We start from the raw sequence: 14719 nt of genomic DNA on the forward strand, positions 1-14719 counted from the left end.
AACACCACATTTGAATTAAAAAAGTAGATATTTATAACCACTTATTAATTTGGGGCAGGAAATTAGTCTGATACTAAAGCCACGCAGCTGTGGAAAGCAGTTAAGTGCACAGGCATGATAATGCAACGTTTTATAAAATACGTTTGAATAATCATTACTGGAGTTAAACCAGATAGTTGATGGAAATGGCCAGGGAAATCCCATGTTTTGATGTGAGATATCCGAAGCCTGACAACAAATGTTTAATTAAGGCCACAGATTAGTTAGCCTCATGAAACTTGAATTCAAACTGTCATAGTATACTTCTCAAAAAGCAGAAACTGTGGCTCTTAGGAAAACATATAATGAGGATTCGTCAACAAGTTCTTTAACTCACTAGTGAGGGTACCAGGAAGACGGCAAAGCTGGTTTAAAGAGCATTTGAGGTTACCGTAATTAAAAGATCAGCGTTACAAAAAAGAGTATTTGAGAGATACGGATCACATAGCCAGCTGAAATACGTTTGCCACATTGGATATAGGGCAATAAAGCTGTAACCTTTGAGGTTACGTGTGTACAATTACCATTTGCATCTGTACTGGAGAAAAATCATTTGCAGCTTACCAATCTTCTGCAAATTACCAAGACTAGGCCTAATCAATATTAAATATATATATATACTTTTATATATATTTTATATATATTATATTTATATTTTATTATATATTATATATTATAATAAATATATTATATAATATAAATATATATATAAAACTATGCTCCAGAGAATTTGATAAACCTTGCATGGGCCTATTTGAAAAGGCTCTGGTATGGCTTCGATCAGTTCTGTAATCACTTTTCTCCTTTAATGCCAAGTCCTGGACAATTTTTTCTGCACAAAGGGAATACCTTCTGAGGTCAAGTATATTATTATTAATTTTAGTTTTGCAGGGCAGATATCCTTTAAATACCTATGAAAGTGTATTTATATAGGACAGATCTGTGGAGATACATGTTCAGTGTTCTGGACCATGGGATTCCCAAGTATATATTTTGAAAAGCACTACATGCAGAGTTGGATATTTTGTCCCAGATTTGTCCGATTATTTATTTATTTATTTATTTAAATTTTTTTTTTTTAAAGATTTTATTTATTTGACAGAGAGAGACACAGCAAGAGAGAGAACACAAGCAGGGGGAGTGGGAGAAGAAGAAGCAGGCTTCCCGCAGAGCAGGGAGCCCGATGCGGGGCTCGATCCCAGGACCCCGGGATCATGACCTGAGCCGAAGGCAGGCGCTTAACGACTGAGCCACCCAGGCGCCCCGTCCGATTATTTAAAGGAACTTTGTCCTTTAATTTCCTCAATGGTTAACCAAGACTAACTAAATACTTCATCAAGGTTATTTTAAGGAATAAGTTTTACAGCCAGATGTAAAACGTGGTGTAGACAAAAACTTCTCAATGACAATTTATGATTTTGAGCCAGCCTTCGTGTTCACATTTACTAGATTACTACTTTATTTTAGGTTTCACTATAACTTGCGAAACAGGCTAGCTGAGGAATTATCTTGAAAAGTTTTCTTCAGCATTTTTCCTTCAATTATTCTTCATAATTTTCAAAACCACCTCTAGGAGGTGAGGCTCTGTCAGAATGAGATTTACGGAGTCTAAATTAGAAGAGAACAGATGGAAGATAGAAAGAAGACAAATATCTTGAGAGAAGAACAATATTTTAGAAGTATAGACATTGAGGAACTGAGAAATTAACTAGGTCTGACCAGATGTGTATGGGACCTTCACAAGTCTTTCTAATATGTTGACTAATCCAGCTCACTTGTTCATTTTGGAACATCCTGAGACACCACCAAGAGAGAAGGGTTTCCGTGTGTTTATTCTACTGACTTCCCAGCCAGGCTTTCCCCCTTCTTTATCATTCCTGTGACCTGGCTGTGGGAGAGAGATGGTCAGAGAACTGACCATTCCTTGGATCCATGCAGTTCATAGGGGGTTCTCAAGGGCTGCCAGGCTGAAAAGAGACTGAGGGAGCCAGGGCTACTCCTGGCCCCCAAATCCAGATAAACTCTGTTGTCCTTGCTATTTCTATGCCTGGGATACTCTTCCTCCTGAAATTCACATGACTCATTCATCCTTCCACTCAGATTTCTTCCCAAATGTCTCCTCCTCAGAGAGGCCTTTTCTGCATCACTCAGTCTACCATTCCCAGCCCTGCTCCATCGTCAGTCACTCTCTGTCTGCCAACCTCACTTTGGTCTTCATGGCACTTACTGCCACATGGCATCAGGGTATCAGTGTATTTGTCTCTGGGCTCTGTCCCCTCCCCCCACCTTAGAACCTAAGTTCCAAAAGGGACAGGAATTCTGCTGAGTTCAGCACTGTATCTTCAGAGTGTAGAAAAACCTGGCACATCATAGCACAACTATTTCTTTACGACAAGTGAGGATATTGAGATGATGTCTAAGACTGCAGTTTTGTATGTTCTTCTGCTAAAAATATTTGAAAGCTGGTGGTCTCTACCCTTAGACCCAGGTACTTCTCTGGGCTTCTAAACCAGTTTCACTGACTTCAGCCCCTCTGCCATTATTTGTGTTCGAAACACTTCCATGGCCTGATCATCTGTATCCCACTTGGTTCATGCCACTTCCCAGCTCAGAATTCTTCCTTCTATGACACCTCATTGCCTTCAGGATATAGTCAAGGGGCTTTTGGCTGACATTTACTGTGACCAAAGTTTATCTCAAATGCTTTCCAGCATTAATTCCCAATATTTTTCAGCCTTAATTTCCTAAACAATTGCTTTTCTCTCCTTTCTGCCTTTATTTGCTTAGCCTCCAAAGCCCCACTTAGATATGCTCTCTTCTGGGATGCTTTCCCTGACCATATTGATGGGAAATATCCTTCCAGAGCAATGGATTTGCATTATTCTGTTTGTGTCACATTCTGATTTGTATTACAAATGTTTGTAAATATATCTCATTTTATCTACTAGCTTGTAAATATCTTCAGAATGAGAACAGTGACTTATCCAGTTAGCAAAGTAAACAATCACCGAGCAATCATTGGAAAATGGATAAAAGAATGAGGAATTTTGTTTTACTTCATCAAATCCCCAGTAAAATCCATTCCCCCATCTCTGGGCTAGATTTATCTTATTCAGATGCTCATAAAAAGCAACTAATTAATAACAAGCCAAGTATGTCTCAAGTATAAGATGTACACACAGGAGAACCATTTCTAGCTAATTTTATTATGGTAGCTTTGGGATCGAGTCAGCCAGGAGTCAAGAGACTGAAAACCTGACTGTAACTTTCAATCAAATTATCAGATTCAGCCCAAGGAAAGCACAGCAAAGAAAAGCATGATGTTTCCTTGAGTAGAGAAAATAAAAACTCTGTTTTTGTCTGCATTATTCAGATGAAAACCGAGGTTTGGTGTGGGTTGGTTTGTTTTGGATGTGCTACTTAAAAATCACTGGCTATCACTAATTCATGTTCATAGGCAAGCTTTTTTTTTAACTTTTCATTTTTGTATTGGGGTGTAATTGACATATGATTAACTATACATACTTAAAACATATGGTTTCATAAATTTTGATGAAAATATACTCCCATGAAACCATCCCCACAATTAAGATAATGAACATATCTGTCACCCTCAAAATTGTAGGTAAATTTAAAATTTTTTTATTTAAAAAATAACATACAATAAACTTTATTTTTGTATGTGTTTTTATGGATTCAAATATATTAACAGATTCATGTAATTACCACCACAATCAGGATATAGAACATTTCCAAAAAATCTCCCTTATTCTGTTCCTCTGTCCTCATACCCTCCCCTGCACTACCATTAATCCCTGACTATCACTTATCTGTTCTTTATCTCTATTAATTTTGTCTTTTCTACCATGTCATATAAATGGAATCATAAAGTGTGTACCCTTTAGAGATGGACTTCTCTCACTTAGCATAATGCCTTTTATGGTCATCCCAGTTGTTACTTTCTTACTAATAGTCTGATTCTTTCCTCCCTCCCTTCCTCCCTCCCTCTCTCCTTTCTTTCTTTCTTTCTTTCTTTTTTTCTTTCCTTCCTGCCTGCCTGCCTTCTTTCCTTTATTCCTTCCTCTCTCACTCCCCCCCTTTTTTTTATTCCTTCTTCTTTCTCTTTTTCTTCACCTCTTTTTTGGCTGAGTAGTATTCCATTGTCTGGATAAACCATCGTTTATTCATTCCCATGTTGAAGAACATTTGGGTTCTTTGCTGGTTTGGAGGATTACAGACAGAGGTGCTATAAACATTTATGTACCAATTTTTATGAGTATAAACAAGCTTTTATTTTTTTGGATTTTGTGTGCTTTATTCCAAAAATAACATTGAAGTGAGGAAGTGAGAATGAAATTCTTCAGTCTATTAAAGGCTTTGAGATGAATTCTTAGAAAGATGCAGTCTCTAAAGGAACTTGCCCATTTTGCCCCATCATCGTGACCAAAGTGGCTCTATCTCTTCGTCACTGCTGTACTCCCAGTTTTCCAGATAACAGAATTCTCATGGACATTAGAAAATTCTCTTGGCCCTGTGGTAGTAGTCCCTGTTCCCCTGTTTTGATATGTTACATGCCATTTTTTGAATAGGAGACATATGTCAGAACAAGTAGTTTCACACATTCTGGGGCTGAGAGCATTTCTGTTCTAATTAGTGGGACATGAGAGTGAAATTGAAATTTTGCATTGGTGGAAAAGGTAAGTCTGAGAAGGAAAGGGGAGAATTGGAAGAATGCTCCATCGGTAACGGACAGAATTGGAAAGAACAATTGTATGTTATTGTTGGAATTGGATTCTTGTAGTTCTTCAGAAGCACAAATCTTGGATTTATTATTAGTTCATTTAATCACTTAATTTAATAAATATTTATTGAACCTACTAAGTGGGAGGTGTTGTTGTAAACATACCTCTTCCACAATATTTTTGTTATATCAGCATCTTTATACCCTATTAACATGTTATTATTGGGGCTTTTTTTTAACAGGGGCCAATTTTACAGCTCGGTCAAGGTCATTCACTGTCCTACCCGCAGCTAGGTCCGAGAAGTCAACCATCATCTTGGCTGCTTCCCTGTGCTCAGTGGCCTCATGGCTGGCTCTGTTCTATCTGGTGTGCTGTTGGCTAAAGAAAAGCAAAAGCAGAAGTATGTAGATTTTTGTTTTTGGAATGAAAATATCGGTGGGGAAATGTCATCATGTATAATATACTAACATTTCTTTTTCTTCCCCCAAAGAGAAATTTTTATGAAACTGCAACATATTAAACCACATGGAACCAAATTATTCAGTTCATACAGTAGAGATGAAGATTGCCTAACCTTAAATAATCATAGTGATAATAATGAGAGCACGTATTTATTGAATATTTACTATGGGCCAGGTTCTAAGTACTTTACATACATGGATTTATTTAATCTTCATAACAACCCTATGACGTAGGGTCTGTGTTATGGAAGTAGAGCATGAGGCACAGAAAGCTTAAGTAACTTGCCCAAGGCCACACAATCAGGGAAAAGCCAGGCAGTTTGGCTCCAGATCCTACTCTCTGAAACATTATGTTCCACTGCCCAGGTAATCTTCCAGAAAGTAAGTTTAAGGAAGAGGGGCAAGGGAATCAGAAGAGGGAAGAGAATTTTTGGTGTTTTTTTTTTTTTCTTTCTTAGGAGCACAGAAACTATATTCTTAGACATTTTCCCGGAAGCAGATCATTTCTTTTAGGCTGGAGACATGGAGCATCACGGAGGGAAAGAAGTTCTGGAAAAGAGCCTTCTTTCTATCTTTCTATTCTGCTCTTAGAGTGAAGGAGATAGAGTGGCAGGCCAGGTACTGAGAGGTCCCTGACTCCACCACATCAAATGAGCGGACAAAACACTTGTGAGATTAGGAGATGCTAGGAAACCAAAGTGATAAGCAAGTGTGGGTGCAAAAGAGGTGAGGCAAAGAGAAAAGGTCAAAATAAAGAAAGGAAAGAGGAAGAAGCATGGCGCCACTGCTGGAAGACTCACGGTGCTTGGGTTTCTGAGAGATGCTGGGGGAGAGAAGCTCCAGGAGACGCACTCTTTATTTTGAACCAAGCATCAGTGTGATATCCCTCCCTCTCTCCCTGTCCTGCTGGGGCTGGGCAAACTGCAAGGAAACTCAAGGGTACCTTGACTTTCTCAAGAAAAATGGGATCTCATCCTGGGTTGTTGCCTGTGATTTGTGGAATGTAGGTTTTGGTCTTTGTTTTTACATCTAAAGTTGTGTGTGTGTGTGTGTGTGTGTGTGTGTGTGTGTGTGTGTTGCTTTTTGGCTTGAAAACAAAGACCTTTCATGATTTTTAATTTCATGCAATTCTGTGACATATCCTATTTAATTCTCATCCTCCATTTTACAGCTAAGCCTACCAGCAATGGAGGGACCTCCCACTAAGCTCTGCTCACCCCATCTCTTCCCTTCTGTTCCCCAGCGATAGAGGAAGCTTCTTCCTACAGTTACTAGCATATCATTACCTTGGTAACCTCTTTTTTGCTTTTTCAACTTTTCAGTATCTGTGGACACATTTCCCTGTATTAAATTCACATATTTTCCTGAGTGGATGCAGACTCCTAACTTTCTTTACAAAAATGAAAAGAGATCATGGAAGCACTGTATGAAAAAAAAAAAAAAAGGTACAGGGACGCCTGGGTGGCTCAGTCGGTTAAGCGTCTGCCTTCGGCTCAGGTCATGATCCCAGGGTCCTGGGATTGAGCCCCGCATCCGGCTCCCTGCTCAGTGGGAAGCCTGCTTCTCCCTCTCCACCTGCTGCTCCCTCTGCTTTGTGCTCTCTCTCTCTCTCTGACAAATAAGTAAATAAAATCTTTAAAAAAAAAGGTCCAGTAATCAGTTCTGTATGAGTAATTTGTTTTTTCTTCTTTATATCTTTCTGTGTTTTTCAAATTTCTAGGATTAGTATTTGTTACTTTAGAATGAAAAATATCATTCCCCATCTTCCTCCTGGAACAGGATTCTCCGGTTCAGCTGTACGGTGTGTGTCAGCAGTTTACAAAATTTTGATCTCGAGACCGTGTTCCACTTATAGTAATTATTGAAAACCCCAAAGAGATTTTGTCAATGTGTGTCCATCTATTACTATTTCCAAATTAGAAGTTAAAAAAGCAAATGTAAAATTTACTTTACTTTAAAATGACAATAATACATGCCTTATATGTTAACATAATTAACATTTTTTTAATTTAAAAATGATGTTTTCAAATACATATAATGAAAAGAATGGCATTTTTATAAAACTCTTTAATGTCTGCCTTAAGCTGGATTGTCTTAGCAGCTTCCGCATTACATTTGCTGCAGTGTATTGTTTTGGCTGAAGTATATGAAGAAAATCCAGCCTCACATAAGTACATAGTAGAAGGGGAAGAGTATTTTAATAGCCTTCACAAATAATTGTGGATAATCTTCTTTGATACTGCACCCAAACTGGCCAAGAGTTAGTTACTTAAAGGTACATCTCAATGTACTTTCTATACTCTGTTACATGAAAAACCCGCTAATCTATCATATACTTTGAGTGGAGCTTTTACCTATGCATGATTTTGAAACATTATGCTTTAGCCATTTGGAAAATATTGTTTCACTGAGTGATAAAGATCTGTCAAATGCTGACATATTTCATTCTATAATTTTTTAAAAATTGCATTTGTTAATATCAACATTAATCTTTAAGAGTTAGGTATCTGTGAAACTTAGAGTTGATATAAGTTATCCAAAATTCTAAATTTCCCATGAAAGCTTGAATTTTATCACTGGTGCCAAATACTGTCAGTTGTTTCATAGAAGTTACAGGCTGGCTTCATTCACTTAACAAAAAACCTACCAAGTACCCAAGTATGAATAACCAGAATCTCTCTGTCATTCTTCCAAGTTCTTTCAATGTAAAAATGATGTTCCATGAAGAAATCAGATTTTTAGCTAAACTCAATCCCTAAAGTGCTTTTCCTTGAGAAAAATTATCATATGCCATGGCCTGGCATCAATTGACATTACATTACGAATTTTTTTGTTTATCCTCTGCCATACAAACTAGAATAAAAGCTCTATGAGATCAGGGACCAGGTCTTCCTTACTCATTGTCTTTCCATTGCCTAGAACAGTTCCTGGCATGAGCAATGGAAATACATTTTTGATTAAGATATTTAATAAATAAATGAATAGAATATAAAATATCTCATCAGTCAAGAACAGAAGTCTTCAATCAAAAGCACACACCTGCACGAGCTCTGTGGATTGTACCAATGTCAATTTCCTGGTTTCGATATCATACTGTATAGTTATATAGGTTGTAAACAGTGGAGGAGACTGGATGAGGGTGCATGAATTCTTCCAGTATATTTCTTTGCAACTTCCTGTGAATCTATCATTATTTCAAAATAAAAGGTTAAAGAGTATTGTAACATTCTATACCAGCTCTGTCCAGTAAAAATATAACATGAACCACAAATGTGAGGCACATGATGCAATTTTCTAGTATCCTCTTAACCTAATATATCAACATTTATTTCAATATGCAATAAATATAAAAATATTAGATATTTTACAGTTTTTCAAAATCAGGTGCATATTTTACACTTACAGCACATCTTAATTGGAACTAGTCACATTTCAAGTGTTCTGTAGCCATATATGGTGGCTATAGGATAGTATAGTATAGTTCTATACCTTAAAGTTGCTGGTCAGTATATGGGATTGTATTTCATTATTCCTTAAACTCTAAATACATTATATGCGTTCTAGTGCATGTATATCACAATCATTGTGTTGGGGCATACAAGAGAAACACCTTAGCACTTAGGACCTGTTTACAAATAAAACTGTTGTTTTACTCTAAAAAACAAGAAACAGTCACATCTTTTTCTCATTAATCTAGAAATAAAAAGTGAAGATATTTCTGAATTCCAGACTGACAATCAAAAGGATCATATCCACCTCTCATCCAAGCGCAAAAGATCACAAGAGACTAAAAAGGAAGACGCCATGATGGGAGAAGGTAAGCTTGGACAGTGGGGATGATTCCCAAAAGAGACACCCATCATGGATGAACTATGGCCTCCCTCTCCCCATGGCTGTCAGTTTCTGGATCAATTGAGTTGTTAGCTCCTTCTTTAGACTGTCACTTCCTCTAAAGGAAATTACACCCCAGGATAGGAGTACCCAAGTCCAGCTGATTCACTCAGCTATTAGCCAATTATTCAAGTTGACGTTTATATTTTTTTCTTAGGAGATGATAATTGGTTTAACATTTGAATTTGTTACATAGAGAAAGGGAAAACCAAAGTATAGGCATATAATCTTTCCCTTAGCTATTGCAAAGCTGCCAATCTGGCAATATTATTGAATTTGGGAAATAAGACAGTGGAGTTACCAAATACCAACCTTACAAATTGGATTGAATATGGAACCCTTAAGAAATGAGTCAGCTTTGTTAAGCTCTGCTTTGTCGTTTAGCCATACTTTTAGCAAAATGTATTATTTGCTTACATTGTACATTAATGCTAGATGATTTTGCTTGTTATATTTTTTAATTGCCATTGGAATTGGTGCCAAGCAAAGAAAAGGTAAGCATTTACTTCAGACCAAAGGTTTGCCCTTGTCCTTCTAAGACACAGAAAACAGGAAGACAGTGGGCGGAACACAAGATGGATTTGCCAAATGTGGATATGGTGTATGAAAAATATTCATATAATTTCCATGGATCTGAAACGCTTTGAAGCATACACTCTAAAGAGAATAATATTGCTATTTATTCTAAGCAATAGTCAGTATTCATGACATTTTCTGCTTGAGAAAGGAATATGAATCTTAATGGTCCTAGTACCATGTTTAACTAAAAAGTAGCAATTCAATGTTGTTCTTCCTCTAACTAGTTCAATGAACTCTGGCGTGTGTGTGTGTGTGTGTGTGTGTGTGTGTGTGTGTGTACGGGTGTGTGTGTGTGTAAATATCAGTTTGTTTGCCTATTTGAATTTTTCCACTGAAGGAAATGAAGTTATTTTTTAGAAATGTCCCAACAAATTAGCCAGCCATACTCCAGCCTGGCCCTACACCAGTAGGTGGTGGTGATAGGTTTGGGGTGGGTAGGTGTGAGAAGAATGAAGACAGAGAAATGCACAGGAATTCTTTCTGGATTCCATCTAAGACCACATTAATTTTGGTTTCTAGAAACCTCTTGTCTATATTACTGCATGCAAATTCAGAACAAGTGTTTGAAAATGCTCATCTGAACTCAGCACTGCAAAGCACAGCATACTTAGCTGCATTCTTAAGCAAACAGCAAGAGTGATGCTCATCTCCCCCTAATCTAATATGGATATCTACATGAATCTCAGTTGCCCTACTTAAATTAACTACATTAAGCAGTCCACAATGCCTGTGTGTTTTATTAAGGAACATTTTTTATCTGGTGGCTTATTAATAAATTATCAGGAATGAGATAAGGGACAGGGTTTCGGTGGAAAAGTTTAGATTGAAGGGATGGGAGTATCAAAGGCCATGTTATTGGGACATCCAGGATAAAAATAGAAAGATGTGTTATCCAAATCCACCCCTAGGGATCATAGCAGATTTTTTTTCCTTATTTTCTAAGCTTTGTCCAAATCTGAAGAGCATCAATTCCAAGGCAAGTAATGATGCATCTCCTACTTTTCTTCAGAAATTATTACCAGCTACAAAACAACTAGTTACTGCTAGCTTCAAATAAGTTTGGTTTTCTTTCCTTATTTGCATGGCACTTTAGTTTCCCTTTTCCCTCTTTTTCTGAACTTTTGGGATTGGCTGTGCCTTTCCTGAGCACATTGCATTCACTAAGTACTACCTGGCACTAAAATTATTCAGCTGGTGGAACTGAGCATTTCCACTGTCCCATAGATTCAGACTGTAAACTCATCAGGTTATGGCTTTTTCTAAAAATTGCATGGATGCAATAGGGGGAGTGAAGTTACAATGCAGGAAGAAAGGAGTGCTGCATATATCCCTCATATTTTATTGTTACCAGCCACCTGAGCTGGCTTTTAAAATTCCTATCTGCGTTTGTCACTCTGCCAGTCAGTTGATCTAATGAATTTCCAGTGTTAGCTGGAGAGCCGGAGAATGCCACAGTTAACAGCATGAAAGCCGAGTCAGATAGACTGAGTTTAATCCTGACTTTCCCATTGACTTGGCCTCAAGGAAGCCAACTATCCTCTCTGTGCCCATCAGCTCCCTCCCTGGTAAAGTTCCCATAATAATACCGCCCACACTTATGGTTGTTGTGCAGATTAAGTGAGTTAATATCACTAAAGTGTGCAGAACAATCCCTGGCATATTGTGTGTAATATATATGTGTTATTTGTTGTTGGTTCTTCTTGTTATTTAAGACTCAAAGCCTTCCAAGGCCTGACTCCATCCTATCTTTGTAATCTTAGGTTACAATTTACCTTCCTGCCCCCTGCTCACACTCCCCACACTAACTCGCTCGTCCTGGGACTTGTCTAACACCTTCCCACCCATTGGCTTGCATGATTTCTTCCAGTTGGATTGCTTGTCTTCACCTGTTAAAACCTCCTGAAGCTTTTAAGCATCAGCTCAATGTGTTGTTGTTGTTGTTTTTTATAAAGTCTTTCCCAATCCCTCCTACTTCATTGAAAATTAGTATTTTCCTCTTTATGTGCCAAGAATATTAAATGTGTGCCTCCATGGACTTGTGTTTTTTAGAATTGACCATACATAGGTAGTTCCCTGTTCCCACAGGCCCACGGTTCTTAACCAAGGTAATTTTGGCCCCCAAGTGGGATGAAAACCTCATCCTGGTTTTCCCAGGATTTTCCCAATTTTAAAAATCAAAGCCTTATTTCTCGGGAACTCCCTCAGTCCCAGGCAAATTGGGACAGTTGGTCATCCTACATCCAGAGGACATTTGCAATGCCTAGAGATTTTTTTTTTTTTTAGAGAGAGAGTGAGTGTGTGAGTGAGAGTGGGGGAGGGGTGAGGAGGGGCAGAGAAAGAATCTCAAACAAGGTACATGCCCAGCACAAAGCTGGACACAGGGCTCGATCCCAGGACCCTAACATCATGACATGAGCTGAAATCAAGAGTCGGATGCCCAACTGACTGAGCCACCCAGGTGCCCCTATCTGGAGACATTCTTGTTGTCACAGTTGTCACAGGGATGGGGAGATACTACTGGTGAGAAGAGATCAAGGGCACTGTAAACATCTTATAATGCACAGATCCCCCCCGCAATAAAGATTATTTGGCTCAAGAGGTCAATAATGTCGAGGTTGAGAAACCCTGGCAGAAGCTATTATTTGTCTTTGTAACATGTAGATGGGGGATGCTGGAATGACTCAATAAATGCAGTTAGATGATGTCTCCCAATAAATATTGAATAAGTATTTATTTACTTCCTGACATTTATTTAGTACCTTATGAGATCCTTTCTGTATAGTTGCAAAGAGGTGATATCTGGTCCCCTGTCCTTTATGAGTTTGCAGTATGGTTGAGACACAAGAATAATATTTGGGGGGAAATGAAAGAACAATTCTAGGCAACAAACAATTAAGTGTAAAGCCATCACAACAAACAATATGTATTCAATGCATTTATGGATGGGAGAGAATGCTCCAAGAGAGAAAGAATATCATTATCTTAAGTTACATGTTTAGTCCCTCTAGCTCCTAAATCATATCACACTGTTTCAAATCCCATTTGCTAAGGGCTTGGTTGTCCAGTTTTCACACATTCAGGTTTAGAAATGCCAGGGAGGGAGGCTAGCTTTGCTCTGTCAAAGCTCAATTTTGTATCATTCCTTCTCAGCCATTCTCTTGCTCCCCTAATTTGGTTGACAGGGGGCAGATCTCCCAAGCGAGACACCTCAGAGTTACCTTTACCTCGTAGTGTTCCCCTTAGCACCCTGTGCCCTGTTCACCAACTTTGACCAATTCCTCTTTTGCAATCTTTGGTTTCCACCTTCACCCACTCCCTTTCACAGATATATCTTCTGTTGAGTTTCAGTTAACACCCCCCTTATAGATGTCCACCACCCCCCACTCCTTCTTTCCCTCCAGGACAGTATTCCCCATATACAACTAGTTCTCCCAGCTTCAAAATGTCCTTCTCCAATGTACCCACACATCTAAAGTTTCCACTCTTTCCTATCCCAGATCGAATTCTTTTCCTCCTTTTCATTTTCTTTTCTTTTTTTTTTTTAGCTAGAAAGAATAATCCCTTCTCTCAACTTTGATAACACTTCCCTCTTGTTCTCTTAACACCTTTTATATACAGCATGATTTTGGTGTTTGTGTGGTCCAGAACCTTTCGTAGAAGTTCTGTATCTTTTCTAATTCTAGCAGCACTGTTACCATAGGGCATTAAGATATTAGACCACTTACAACTATTGTTGTTGAGTGAACGATTAAGATATGAAATGAGACCCCTTCCTGCCCTTCCCCCTCTTTAGAGAACCCTGGATTCCAGCAGTTTTTCAACGACTATAGAAAAGTCCCCTTATCTCTTCTAAAAGATGTGGAAAGTTTATTCGGGTTCACAAAATTAATAGCAGGATAATGACTATACATCCTTGGGGTCCTAACAACAGGCAAAATGTGACTTCTTACTTCCAGACAAAATGCGTTCTAGGGCCACTTTAGTTTCCTTGCTACTGCCTTTGTCTTTGTGGGACAGCTACGGCTACAGAACTCGGTGCTACCTTCTCCTGAGCAAACACTGATCTGTGGCCACTGGCCACTTTTTTTTTTCTTTTTATGAAATCCATGTACCCAATGTTGGGAATTGAAAATTGACATGTAAAAATGGCAAGATATTATGGATGCGTGACTATAACCATCAACTTCAGGGATTTAGGTCTCCCATTTTAGAGTCCTATTGACTATAGATGGTGTATTTTGTGAATATAAAATAAAAAGGACTATCAGTTTACCTTTATAGGTACAAATCTATAAGAATGACAGGGAGAGGGGAGGAGAGAGATGGCCTCAAGATGTCCAGAAGCAGGGAAGACCAAAATAGCTCAGGACTACAAATCGTCCCAAGTTCCCAGGAAAGTAAACTATATTTGGAAATCACTAATAAATAGCATACCCATGTCATATAATTAAAAAGATATGAACACCTCCTAACTTAAAAATGTGAATAAAATCTAGCACTTAATTCCTTAAGAAAACTTTTAAAAGTAGGAATATTTTTAAAAAATACTAGGAATAAGATCCTTCCTGCTAAATTAGATAGAGAGTTCCAATGGTCTTTGCAATCAAGATCCAATATCAGGTTTAACAATGGAATATTAGAAGAAGTACTACTCACATGAACACAAAACAACAACTCATTACCACAACTCTATAACATATATTTTAGAGTGCTAGGAAACACAGATATAAAAACAAAATAAGGCAATGTTAGAGAAAATACGTGATGGTTTGCAGATAACTGTTTAATAGTAACTTAAAAGATTTCAACCATTAAATGCTATAATTTATGAGTAACTTGAGTAGCTTACTCAAATATTATGTCAATTTATGCAAAAATAATATTGTATAAGCCAATGGTATACAGTTATGAAACATACTGAAATGTGTAATAACAACTAAAAAATATACTGCCTTGGAAAACAATCTTAACAAGAGAAGTATTGGACTTATATAAAAAATAAACTAT

The 14719-nt window shown here is 37.8% G+C and overlaps 1 protein-coding gene across 1 annotated transcript in view; it reads left to right on the forward strand.

The window, feature by feature from the left end:
* Positions 1-14719, forward strand: part of PKHD1 (PKHD1 ciliary IPT domain containing fibrocystin/polyductin) — a 440651-nt gene that overhangs the window by 414193 nt on the left and 11739 nt on the right. Inside the window, exons 64-65 of the mRNA XM_032410150.1 lie at positions 5023-5181; positions 8940-9059. Of these exons, the coding sequence (XP_032266041.1) occupies positions 5023-5181; positions 8940-9059 (279 nt within the window). The remainder of the gene's footprint in view (positions 1-5022; positions 5182-8939; positions 9060-14719) is intronic.

This window comes from Phoca vitulina, unplaced genomic scaffold, assembly GCF_004348235.1.
Source record: "Phoca vitulina isolate PV1807 unplaced genomic scaffold, GSC_HSeal_1.0 scaffold11, whole genome shotgun sequence".
NCBI lineage: Eukaryota > Metazoa > Chordata > Mammalia > Carnivora > Phocidae > Phoca > Phoca vitulina.